Here is a 13,547-nt window from a genome sequence, read left to right as displayed (position 1 = left end):
TTGGGTTTCAACCACAAGAAACGAAATTTATAAATCTAGTGCCTGAGAAAAGAATGATATCCTCGTTCTTTGATCTGGCTTTATATAATAATTTAAATTCCAAGTATTTTTCATCGCCATAACATTAAGAAAGTATTTCAAAAGGTATGTATATGGAGTCAGAGCCTATATGAATAATCAAACAGGGTAAAATAAATTACAGTGCAAGTTGAGGCTCTGCTTCAAAGTTCAGAAAATTTCCAAAAGACAAGTTTTTGATGTACTTTTGCAATAAAGAATAAAATGTAACAGTCTATTCCCAACTGGGATGTCTATTTCAAACCGTCTCTGACTGAGAAAAGGATGGTTCCGATTTTATATCCTTCAACAATCATATTGTATCTCTCGTATTGATCATTTCTGAAATTCATCTCGACTTCATTACACTTTGTTTAAAATCTGATAATTACTTCAGATGATCTTCATGGATTAAGAGTAGAAGGAAGCGGCATTCTTTATTGCTGGATTTCTGGTGGATCTTACCGCACCTAACACCAAGATAACAAGTCTAGACAGATTTAGAATATTCAAAGAGTTGCGGAATCCTAGTTTTTTTGTAAAGCAATATCATTTGTAAAGATAATGTTTTCATAAGGGCTAATGAAACATTTTAACACAATTTAATGAGACCAGTCCCATCAAGGATTTCCTAAATAACTGCAGTTTTTATTTTGAAAGCAGAATCGTAGGGTAAAGATAATTATTAAATTTCTTACTGTGCACTTTCATTTCACTTGTATTCTACATTAAGCAGTTCGTGCTACAAACTCCAAATTGATTCAAATGCATTCCGCTCAATATTGATAACTTTGTGAGCTTCAAGCTCAGAATCGATCCAAACACGTTCTCCTCAATATGATAATAAAAGTTGTGAGCTACAAGCTCCGAATCGATTCAAACACGTTCTGCTCAATATAATAAAGGTTGTGAGCTACAAGCTCCGAATCGATTCAAACAAGTTCTGCTGAATATAATAATACTGGAGTAAGACCAATTGATCACCCTCCTCACCTTCTCATTAAACACTCCTTTGTCACATTTCTGGTTTGGCCCCTACTTCAATCCAAAATTTGATCAAGATTTCGTCCCAGTGAGATCCCCAATTTGAAATTCATTGTTAAAAATTGCTCTCCAAAGCCATACCCCCTGGAATTTTCGAGTTTGGAACAACATAATTTATATCCCTATTTGGATTTCAATAGAAATTTTTTATCCAAACTGGGAGAAAAAGTTCCATCGGGGCTGTGAGACAGGGGTGTTATTAAGTTTAAGATGTCCGGAAAAATGTACTCAAAACGAATTTTTTTGAGGAAAATACATGAAAAACCAATCTGATAAAAAAAGAAAAAAGCACTTTTCACAAAAATTATTGGGGGGTCAAAGCAACAACCTCCGCTGCCTTACCTGGTAGCAACACTGAAAAAGATAAACGCAAGCATGGCAAAATAATTGGTTATTAAAGTCTATTCACGATAAGTGTGCACTCTTTTTTCTTTTACCTATAACTTTTGAAGGAATTCTTCAATCTTTAGAAATTTGGTATCATTGGAAAGATAGCAGTGAGTGGAACAATTTGGAATCAAAAAATCTTTTAAAAAATTCTAAAAATGAAGATGAAAACGAAGAAGAAAAGATTGAAGAATTCCTTTAAAAGTTATAGGTAAAAGAAAATTAAAGAGTGCACACTTATCGTGAATAGACTTTAAGTACATACAAGCCTTCTGTTATTACTTCCTTTGAAAAAGCGCTTTGTGAATCCCATCTCCTGGATGGGAAATGAAGCATCATCGAAAAATATGCTGCTTCAAAACAAAGAAAGTGCTAGATTTAACCCGTCATTCTAATTACGTTGCAAACCTTAAGGCTTCACTTTTTATTGCCTGAGAAAGGTTGAAGATTCACCTCTAGTCCCTTTGATGCCTCAAACTCAATGAGTAGTTCCCTCAAGACATTGCAATGTTTAATATTAATGTTTAACGAGACGGTACATCATCAAAAGTATTTCGGGAAAAGTAGAGCTAGCGCTTTCGATACATGTACACCGCTACCGAGTAGTGTTACCATTAGTGTACCACTATCAAAATAACTGTGATCAAATATTTTGGTTGACCGATATTGAGAAACTTTGTCCAGTGTTTATAAAGCTGAGTAGTAGAGACAAATCCAAAAGACGAAAAGTCAACAATTTTGAGTTTCTAGTTCACCAATGAGATTTTCTGGCAAATAGTTTTATGAGGCCTCTCTTGTAATTACTCTAAAGGTGGTGTGATTGCAATTTATTTTGCGTGATCCAGGTTTTCTGGAGATTGAGTAAATGTGTGATTTTTCGCTATATTTATGTGATGAACGAATTGTCTTGATTTTGATGAGTACTGTAATTTGGCGAGCTTTTAAACTTTCCCGTCATAGAGGCCAATTTCTTATATATGTATAAATTCATTTAAAGGAATAGAAAACTCTGAGATACAACAGAAGCCAGATTTGGAGTTTGTGGTGGAAAAGTATGGACAAATATGGATTCAGTGTCAAGCGTAAGCTTGATATAGTGTATTGTATTAATAAATTCTTAAATAAAGGATTCCCCTATGAAATAAGTAAATTAAATTACAAAGTTTGTTTTTCGTTTTTGGTTCGATTGTTTTCAGTTTTTCATCGTTTAATGAGATGGCTCGGTGAGGTATTTGCCTTCGTACAAGCAAGCATTTTCTTTTTGGTTGAATTTCAAGTTTCCTGGGCAAGCAATACATCCGACAGTGACTCCCTTCCAGCAAGCAACGTATTGACGGTCATTGCTTGGGTCTTCAACGTTTCCACTGAAGTGTGGTCCGTAATGGGGGCATTTGTCTGGGCAAGAGAAAGTGGTGGCTGGGTGCCATTTTTGTGTGGTGACACAGTCATCGTTTTTGTTGTACAAACATTGGTTGCAAGTTTGACTGAATTCCAAAGAGAGAGGGAAGCAAGCTTGACAGTAAGCTAATCCGTTTGAGCATTGGACAAAGTAGTTACGTCTGTATTGGCCATAGAAGTAGTATTCGAAGTTTCCGTCAGCTTTTCCTTTGCAGAGGGAGTCTGGGCATGGGACAGCTGGTGGTGTAGTTCCAGTAATGGGTGGGTTGGTGATGGCTGCAGCAGCTAAAAGATTGAAATAAAATGAATGTTTAAAAATATAGATCATCTTCTGTTTTTATTTGAAAGTTCTATAAAGGTCTTAAAAAATCTCGGCAAGCAACTTTGTTTGATTGTTGGACTGATTTTCGTGAGGTGAAGTTGAAGAAATTGAAAATGATTTCAAAATGACAATCGTTGTAAACATTGAAGCATTGCAATAAAACTTACCAGCGATAAGAGCGAAAGCAATGATACACTTCATCTTGTTGTTTTGAGATTGTCAAGTTCTTCAGATTTCAGAAATTGATGATTGAAGATGTTTCATGCCCCACCTTTTATAGTCAAACCCCTGCTCATTAAAATGCCATTGTAATTAGTGTTTGTAACACTGTCCATTCTTCTAATAGGAAGTAGCTTTGAAGAGGCTAATTAGCCATTATATATTGATTGCGAGCCACGATAAACTAAATACCATATTATGCTATACTGTAATGATTTGTACATATACAGCAAACTGTCTGATTCCTCCCAACCTTTTAACGACAATTGATATTGCTTGCGTAATTTTTTTTAATCCTGAAAGAATAAGGGTTCCAAGCGGAAAATTGATTGAAAAATTTTCTATCAATTTTCATGGTGATTTTCTTTCTATTCTCTCTTTACAATATACCTCAAATGAATGTGCCTTCTTTTTTTCGGTTTCTAGCTGGCCATGTTTGTTGAGAATACACGAACGTTCATTCCATTCATTGAATCGAATCTTTGCTAGATTTTATCGACGTTGGAATGGACTTGTTTAGAAATGTTCCGCATCCCTCCCTATCGAGGATATCCATTTTCCGAATTCCACAGCCGAATATCTGACCTGAAAAGAAATCACCCCTTGATCTTCAAGTTGATAGAAGGGTTGACGATATCCAGGCATTTTTTCCTGTACCCTCTGGATATATTATTCCTCTTATATGATCCTACTCCCTGGATATCCAGATAGCATTGGACATCCCTGAATTTTCGATATCCTCAAGGGGAGGGGGCATGGACTATTTCTGAATAATCCAAATAAAAGATTCATCCTTGGTATACAATCCAATCCCTTTTGGTTCATTTTTGAAATTTATTTTCTAAACGTTTCGGCCTCAACAGAGTACCATCATCAGTAAAAAATGTTTGTTGTAATGAAAGTAAGTTTTTTTTTTACTGATGATGGTACTCTTGAGGCCGAAACGTTTAGAAAATAAATTTCAAAAATGAACCAAAAGCAGCTTCTGTTACTAAATTTTACTGAAGATGTATGGAAGGATTGTTTTTTTTTTAACCCAACCCCTATATTGTACAAATAATTGTACAGAAAAATCCCCAAATATCAAGTTAAAAATCAAAAAATCAAAAACTATTTCTATTTCTAAACGAGATATCTGAAAGCCATAGTAGAAAGTTCATAAAGTACAAGACGGATACGACTTTTTCTCGATACATTCTGTGTACATTCTGTGTACATTGGTGCTAAAACTAAATTCTCTGGTGAAAGCAAAACACGTAATAAATATCAACTTAGTGATAACAAATCGCGCTGTGGGGTCACTGACCTTTATACACCCTGGACCAAGTTTCTCAATCCTGGCCAAGCAAAACCTTTGATCGGAGTTTTTTTTGAAAGTGGTACCCTAATGATAGCACTACTCAAATGCATTGATAGCGCTAGATCTTTTTTTCCTCGAATACTTTTGATGATGTAAGGCCGTTAGTTAAATTTTAACATTGCAATGGCTTCTTCTTGGGTACCAATTCATAAAAAACTCCGCTCAAAGACGTTTTACAATTTTTCAAAGAACGATTTAAATCTTTGAATTCCATCTCGAGTGCATTACAGAGGTCCCCCCAGTCGACCCTCAATTCACGTATTCACGCACAAAATTTTGCCGATTCACGTATTCACGCGCAAAAAAAACGCTTTTCACGTTCACGCCAATTATTTTTGCTTTTATATCTTTGGTTAAAACGATTGTGACCTTATTGGGCTAAATATGACCTTTTTGTGGTTTTTTAAGTAATTTGACCAAACATTTTCGCCAATATGAAGTTTTCTACAGTTTTGTAACCTTATTCTCGATAGCGTCGACCTTTTAAGGCATCTTTTATAGCTATTCGAGCTTCAGTAAAGCAATGTTTTAGGTCTGCCGCTCCAAAGTTACAAAGAACTACCCCTCTGGCGTATGGTGGGCTTTTGGTGTGGGATTTTCTACCTCGCAGAACCGTAGGAAATCTTTTTTAATTTTAAATCGAGGATGGGCCAATCATGGTTTGAGAAGCCGTAGATTTCAAGACAAGCTTCAAAAAGGTGGAGCGTTAGTACAGTCAGAGGACTCAAATGCCAATGCAATTCCAAATCGAACCCTATCTCATGGAAGGAAATGTATTGAAAACAATAACGCGAGCGAAGCGAGCACGAAATTTTTCGACAATTTTCGCTCTTTTATGACTGACAAACGGGCCTTTACGTTATTGTTAGCCAACTATGCCTTGCTTTGTCGCACAATTCTTTTGAAAATCTTTGATTTTATTTAGCACTGACCATTTCTTGGCAAATATCTGGTACAGCAAGCAACGTACCTGCCGTCCCTGGTGCGGTGTTCCAAGAGTTTCGCCCAAGAGAAAACTTTTAAAATTTAGAATGCCTAGATTGCTTGAAAACGCATCACGTACATCATTATCTATGAGAATCATGGCCCCCGGCGAGCCATTTTGAGTGAGGGGGCCAAAATTTTAGAAAAATGGTTGGTCGACAAAGAAAATTTTTCACTTTTTAGACACTCAAAACACCTTAAAACGATATCTAATTGGGGAGAATAATAGTTTTTGTGGTTTGATTTGGTCTCAAACCAGCTTAAGATAGTAACCCTTTAAAACGTATGACATGGTCTACGAAAAAGTGTGGGGAGCATGGACTTTTTTGTTTTGGCTAAAAACGCTTTCGTTGGATGCAGTATTTGCATCACAAAAATTGCCATTAAAGATGAAAAATACGCCCTCAGAAAAATAACGAAAATATTTGTTTAGATATCTTTGATGATTTTAATATTACCGTACATCCGTACATCATGTGCCAAAGTTCAGGAGTTGCCATAAAGCCATTATGGTAATAACCGAGATGGCACATTGCTATACATTGATTTTAATATTATAAAGTTTTGATTATTTTGAATGACTTTACCATGACAATGTTACCAAGTTAATATGACAATAAGTTAATGAAAAACTATGCGAGCGAAGCGAGCAAGAAAACTTTACAGATTTAGGTCTTACATTTTTAGAGTTTCCTTGTGTTTTAGACAATGATTTGCTTTTCACGTTCACGTTAAAAATCTCGATTCACGAATTCACGGAGGAAAAATCTTATTTTCACGTTCACGCTGATATCTCAATTCACGTATTCACGCGCTAAAAAAGTCCAATTCACGTATTCACGTCCGAAAAAAGGATCATTCACGTGTCACGCCAGCCCCTGGGGGAGCCCCATTACACTTTTTTTAAATCTGATAATTACTTCAGATGATCTTCATGGATTAAGAGAAGAAAAGAAGCGGTTTTCTTTACTGCTGGATTTCTGGTTGATCTTACCACACCTAACGCCTAAAGTCTAGAAAGATTTAGAATCCATAATGAAGATGATGTTTTCCAATTTTTTCTAAATATTTATTTTAAAAAGAAAACTTCTAATATACACGCTTCTTCTTTTATAAGAATATACTTTATAAGAATATTTCGGATGAAATTGACCAAAAAATTAAGAATATACTAAGAATAGGAAATACATGTACTTTGGCAACTGAATCTAAGAATGCCAATTTTTAACTGTAAATTATCAATTATTTCCCAGCTAGGCTGAAATAGGACCCTGCCGACGCACCGGACTTAACGAACACCGGACACGCGAAAGTCCGGTGTAAAATGAGAATTTCTACACCGGACTTAAGGGAGTCGGATGTCCGGTGTCGGAGAAGGATATTTTTTCCCACCGGACAATCAAAACACCGGACATGACAAGTCCAGTGCGTCCGGTGTTTCTTAATTTTTTGTTTCATAAATGTCCGGCGTCCAAAATTCTCTGTATGCAACACCGGACTGACACCGGACTTATTGCGTCCGGTGTAGCGAAAGGATACTTTTTGCCACCGGACAAATACACCTGACAGTCCGGTGCGTCGTCAGGGTCCTGCTGAAATATGTTTCACAAAAATGCAAAATTTTAGCTTGAGGTTTGTATTGCATGCTTTTGGGTTTAGATTCTAGCCTAAGAATACTGTAAGAATATTTCAGGATAATTTCCCCCCCAAAAAATTAGGAATATTGATGAAATGGAAAACACCATTTTACAATAAAAAACGTTAACGTTAAGTATGTGTATTTATTCCCTAATTATTCTACAAAATAGTTTTAAAACCTAGATAACCTGTAGGCAATATAATAAAGGGACATGCATCTGGGGTGGGATAAACTATATACCTAATGAAAACTTTTATTAGTAAAAAAAATTCAAGGAATCCCAAATTGTCGTTTTGGCATTTAAAGGACATTCTTTTGTTTATTCTGCTTTATCAGCATAGAGGCGCGCCTTCTTTCTGTATCATAAAAAAACACTACCCTGAGTATCAGACCCGGTCAGTTTCCCAACCAACTGGAAATTTTGGTTGAAATTTCGTCCCCGGAGGGAGAAACACCCTACAATTTCAGCCCCACTGGGAAATTGACTTTGACCCTTTCGATACTCAATGTAAAATATTACGCTCTAAAACCATCCCCACTGGATTTTTCGATTTAGGAACAAAAGTTTTAAGCTCCATTTGGAATTTGACAGTAATTTTTATCCCCACTGTGGAAAAACATTCACCGGGACTGTGAGACAGGGGTGTCTTTAATTTCAGAGTTCTCTCACAGGAAATATGTATATTGATGTAATAGGGTCTAAAACTTTTAGGCTTGAAGCTCAAAGGGGCCCTCAAACAGCTAAGAACATCCTAAGGCTAAAAATTTTTAGACGTTCTAATAAAGAACCGTGTATTTCCATACTTACTACCAAACGTCGAGTCCTTTTTTTTCGATGCAATATATGTGAAAAAGCTCCATCGGGATAGGGGATAGGGCTACCGTGAAAAGCACAGGTCAATATTCTTTGAAAACTTAACCTCTGATACTCAGGGTAGGATAGGGCCATTGAGTTTAAAGTCGGATAGGCTAGAGAGGTATCTTCAACCTTTCTCGAGCAAGAAAAGCCCATGTTTTTTTCTCATGTTTTCCCATGTTTCTCATGTTTTCACATGCTCTTTGATAAAGCTTTCTGGACATAACAATTTGTTAATCTTGATCTTTTTCAGCTTGACGAAGCCAGTAGCTTACTACATCCGCTGATGGGGAGATATAAAAGATGGCGGTACCCGAGGGAATTCGAACACAATTTCAGGTTCGTAAAACTTTAAAATAGTCGTTTTCATCAAGCATTTTCCTATTTTTCTAAGTAGGGGAAGCATCTCCCAGACGGCACACAACGTCAAAACAACGTCCATGTGACATTCACAACGTCCATATAACGTTATTTGAACGTTGAAACAACGTTGTGTGTCAGCTGGGCTGGGACGAGATGGAGTTTCTACAAGTTCTTATTTGATTTGGTTGGTCGTTAACAAGTAATAAAACAATTTTGTTACTTTTTCTAAAGAACGCGTCATTTTTATTACTTCAAATGACCAATTAGGTATCTTGTAAAAACTCCATCTCATCTGAAGCATCATGAAACCTCTTTAAATATCAAGCTTGAAAAGTGCTGCAACCTTGAATTATTTTGGTATATTTTGATAATGGGATGTGATTTGAAAATGTTTACTTCAGCTCCCTCTCTCTGGTTAGTATGTGATACAAACAAGAATATAATTTTGACTAAAATCATGTATTGACTGACTGGCTCGTTTAATGTGATTGGTCTGTTTCTGAAGGCTTGCTTAAAATACACGCTACCAGCTACAGTGCGCAAGGTTGTGGGTTCAACCCCCAGCTGGGTCATACCAAAGATTTACAAAATGGTACTTGATCCCTCTCTGCTTGGTGCTCAGCAATTAAGACACGGATCAAGGGTAAGTGGAGCAATCCAGGGAGAAAGAGTGGCGCCCTCCCCTACCTTCGGGTGGATAGCTATCGAAAGAAAAGCGTTCGGGTCGCCTCCGACTGCGGTCGCAGACTTACTTGCTTAAAATACACGTCGATCCTCTGTCATAACTCAGAAACCGCTGAAGCTTTAGAAATTTTACCAGTGGTAGATATTGACCATCTAAGACGATGCACGTAATCTCAGTTCGGTTACTTGTGTGGTTGGTATTTTACAAACCGGTCCTTCATTTATTTAGCTCACTTTCAGTATAACTGCTAGTCCGATTTTGCTGAAAATTTGCCTGTAAGTTTGTAAGAGTTTGATATGCCTCCATCTATATTTTGGCCAACCTCCTTGTACATTTAGAAAAATGATTATATTTGACTAATACTGACAAAATGATGAAAATAAGAACATTATTAGAACATTTTTAGGCTTATAACTCAAAAACTTTGGATGCTCTTATACAAAACGTGTAATTAACATACTCAACGTGTCAGTAGTTCTTTTTATTCTCCATTCTCATAAAATCATTCAATAGGAGCCACACCAAAAACGAAAAAACTATTCCATTTTCCATTTTACGCAATGGTATTTGTGTTTAGAAATACAAGTTTGTATTTTTAATAAGAACATCCAGAATTTTAGAAGCCTTCGGATTTTTTGAGATTTAAGCTTGAAATATTCCTAATTTTACCATTTTGTGAGTATATTTCCTAAGAAAATGAGTGTTTTAGAGCTCATAAAGCCTTAAAATGTTCTTAGCTTGGTCTTAACATTTTGACCACCGAAAGCCTTAAAATGTTCTTATAAAGTTTGTTCTTATAGAAAATACGTGTACGAGGGTACATAGCATTTCATTATAATTTTTGTTTCGAAACAGGTCATCCATTGCGGAAAGAAAGAAATGTTTTTGAAAAATTTTGAAAAACAAAATAATTATATAGAACAATTTCTTTTTCATAATACAGTTAATTACTTTTCGTCATAGACACAGAAATATCTTTTCGATTGTAATTAATCTTACCGTGTCAGCGCTTGCAAGGATGTAATTGTTTGCTGTATACAAATCATTAGTTTGTCGACATCAATATATAATGGCTAATTAGCTTCTTTAAAGTCACTTCCTTTTAGAACAATAGACAGTGTTACAAACACTAACTACAATGGCATTTTAATGAGCAGGGGTCTGACTATAAAAGGTGGGGCGCGAGACATGTTCAATCATCAATTTCTGAAATCTGAAGAACTTGACAATCTCAAAACAACAAGATGAAGTGTATCATTGCTTTCGCTCTTATCGCTGGTGAGTTTTATTGCAGTGCCAGAATATTAACTTAATATCACTGTTTTTTTCAAAAAGATTTTTTAAAGCTGACCTATTTCCAATCTAGATCTATGAAAAACTACCCTTTAACAAGGAAGCAAAGTTTCCAGACGGCTTTTTTCAGGAATTTTTAGAATTTGCAAAATACAAACCGATGGTAGTCAATGTTTTTTAACTTTTATTTTCTTATTCGATCTTTTAGCTGCTGCAGCCATCACCAACCCACCCATTACTGGAACCACACCACCAGCTGTCCCATGCCCAGACTCCCTCTGCAAAGGAAAAGCTGACGGAAACTTCGAATACTACTTCTATGGACAATACAGACGTAACTATTTTGTCCAATGCTCAAACGGATTAGCTTACTGTCAAGCTTGCTTCCCTCTCTCCTTGGAATTCAGTCAAACTTGCAACCAATGTTTGTACAGCAAAAACGACGACTGTGTCACCACACAAAAATGGCACCCAGCCACCACTTTCTCTTGCCCAGACAAATGCCCCCATTACGGACCACACTTCAGTGGAAACGTTGAAGACCCAGCTAATGACCGTCAATACGTTGCTTGCTGGAAGGGAGTCACTGTCGGATGTATTGCTTGCCCAGGAAACTTGAAATTCAACCAAAAAGAAAATGCTTGCTTGTACGAAGGCAAATACCTCACCGAGCCATCCCACTAAACGATGAAAAACTGAAAACAATCGAACCAAAAACGAAAAACAAACCGTTGTAATTTAATTTACTTATTTAAATAGGGGAATTCTTTATTTAAGAATTTATCAACACAATACACTATATCAAGCTAATGCTTGACACTGAATCCATATTTGTCCATACTTTTCTACCACCAACCTCAATCTGGTTATCCGTTGCATCTTCGAGTTTTCTACTACTTTAGAATAATTTAAGAAAATTACCACTTTGGTGGGTTCAAAGTTCAAAAACTCGCCGAATTACAGTACTCTCATTAAGATCAAGAAAATTTGTTCGTCCCACAAATATAGGGAAAAATGGTCAAAATCACGGATTCACTCAATCCCCACAAAAATATGGATCATGTTAAAAAAATTGCAATCACCATACCATCAAAGCAATTACGGGATAGGACCCTCAAACTATTTGCCAGAATATGACATTAGTGACTGGGAGACAAGAAATAGACACAAAGTTGAGTCGTTTGACCCTGATGAAATATATTCTGTAGTATTTTATGAGTTTTATGTACAAGTGTGGCGGATATATTGTGGTCACTCCTAGAGGAACTAAGTGGATGGCGTAGTATACCCTTAATTCAGAGGGCGTATATCATAGGCGGCATAGCCTTAAAACAGAGGGCGTATACTAGAGGCTCTGTACAAAAGGCAAGATGGGCGGCGTGAACATTAGAGGCCCTAGAGAATCTAGACGTCACAATCAAGTGACCAACCGCGACATGATAGGAGAGACCCGTGTGGGCGCAATTCAGTAAGGGTGGGAAGGTGGGAAAGAAAACACGACTGAATACTGAGTGGGTTGAAGAAGGAAGAACACGAGGGGTCTGGGTACAACTACATACATGAGAGGACTGGAGAGAGTCGCGGGCGGTCTTCTTGTCTACCGATACTAACCACAATTTCGCGCCCTCGCCCGAAACTGCCATTAGTGACTGGGAGACAAGAAATAGACACAAAGTTGAGTCGTTTGACCCTGATGAAATATATTCTGTAGTATTTTATAAGTTTTATGCCTTGGAAAACATTCTCTAACAAAATGACATTGCTTTACAAAAACTTAAGATTCCGCGATTTCTTGATTATTCTAAATCTGTCTGGACTTGTCATCTAGATGTTAGGTGTGGTAAGATCCACCAGAAATCCAGCAGTAAAGAAGCGCTTCCTTTTTGCTCTTAATCCATGAAGATCATCTGAAGTAATTATCAGATTTAACCCTTAGGAGTCGAAATACGTATTATATATACGTTTTGAAAAGGTCATTTTACCGATACACAGTCTTTTGGTCATAACTCCTGACCACTTGAGATTAGAGAAAAAAAATCTGCTATTCTTTGTAGCTGAGAGAAAGAGCTTTCCAACGATACCAAAGTTGATACCTGAATCATTTGTCCTGGTCGAGAAATTGCCTTTGAAAGAATAAATTTCCAGAAAAAAATGATGAACTTTTTGGCCTTTTTCAAAAAGGTTAGCGGCTTTGAAAGGTTAAACAAATTAAAATGCACTCGAGGAGAATTTCAGAAATGATCAATAAAATATGATTGTTGAAAGATATAAAATCGGATCACTCATTTTCTTCTCTCAGAGCGAAAATACATGAAAAACTTGTCCTTGGGAAAGTTTCCGAACTTTGAAGCGGAACTTCAATTTCCACTATAATTTTTTTCACCCCGTTTTGACATCATTGGGCCATTCCATTTTAAATCCATATGCAGGAGGTGGACGTATAATTCCAGGGGGTCTAAATGAGTGTTTTTTTCATGAGGGTTAAAAGACTGATTATAGTTTCCGAACTTTGAAGCGGAACTTCAATTTCCACTATAATTTTTTTCACCCCGTTTTGACATCATTGGGCCATTCCATTTTAAATCCATATGCAGGAGGTGGACGTATAATTCCAAGGGGGTCTAAATGAATGTTTTTTTCATGAGGGTTAAAAGACTGATTATAGTTCGTTCGTCCACCGTCACTTTAAGGTATAAAAATAGATTTTCAAAGGTTTTTATGCAAATTTTGCCATTTTCTAGGGGGTATTCCACCCCCTCCCTGTATGAAAAATTAATGGGATGTCACATTGCATTACTTTTGAAATACTTATCTTTTCTTATTAAGATGAACAACCATTAAATAAAGTCAGAAAAGTAGACGAGGGTGTCATTCCCATTCATTCTTTTTCAGGGGCTAAGTTTATGAATTTCATTTTGTGGCTGAAATCAGCCAAAAAAC

The 13,547-nt window shown here is 36.5% G+C and overlaps 2 protein-coding genes across 2 annotated transcripts; one reads left to right on the top strand and one right to left on the bottom strand.

Annotated features, from left to right (window-relative positions):
- Window positions 1–2,557: 2,557 nt before the first annotated feature.
- Window positions 2,558–3,460, bottom strand: LOC136823548 (uncharacterized). Its single transcript, XM_067079735.1, has 2 exons — window positions 3,376–3,460; window positions 2,558–3,171 (listed from the first exon to the last, which is right to left on the bottom strand). The coding sequence occupies exons 1-2, from the start codon at window positions 3,407–3,409 to the stop codon at window positions 2,696–2,698; spliced, it is 510 nt and encodes a 169-aa protein (XP_066935836.1). The 5' UTR covers window positions 3,410–3,460; the 3' UTR covers window positions 2,558–2,695.
- A 7,051-nt stretch (window positions 3,461–10,511) lies between these two features.
- Window positions 10,512–11,431, top strand: LOC136823540 (uncharacterized). Its single transcript, XM_067079728.1, has 2 exons — window positions 10,512–10,592; window positions 10,816–11,431. Exons 1-2 carry the CDS (start codon window positions 10,559–10,561, stop codon window positions 11,289–11,291), a joined length of 510 nt encoding a protein of 169 aa, XP_066935829.1. The 5' UTR covers window positions 10,512–10,558; the 3' UTR covers window positions 11,292–11,431.
- The last annotated feature ends 2,116 nt before the right edge of the window (window positions 11,432–13,547 follow it).

This window comes from Clytia hemisphaerica, unplaced genomic scaffold (assembly GCF_902728285.1).
Source record: "Clytia hemisphaerica strain Z4C2 unplaced genomic scaffold, Clytia hemisphaerica genome assembly, whole genome shotgun sequence".
Classification (NCBI taxonomy): Eukaryota; Metazoa; Cnidaria; class Hydrozoa; order Leptothecata; family Clytiidae; genus Clytia; species Clytia hemisphaerica.
The sequence above is the reverse complement of the archived record's forward strand: the minus strand, read 5'-3'. Positions and strand labels throughout refer to the sequence as shown.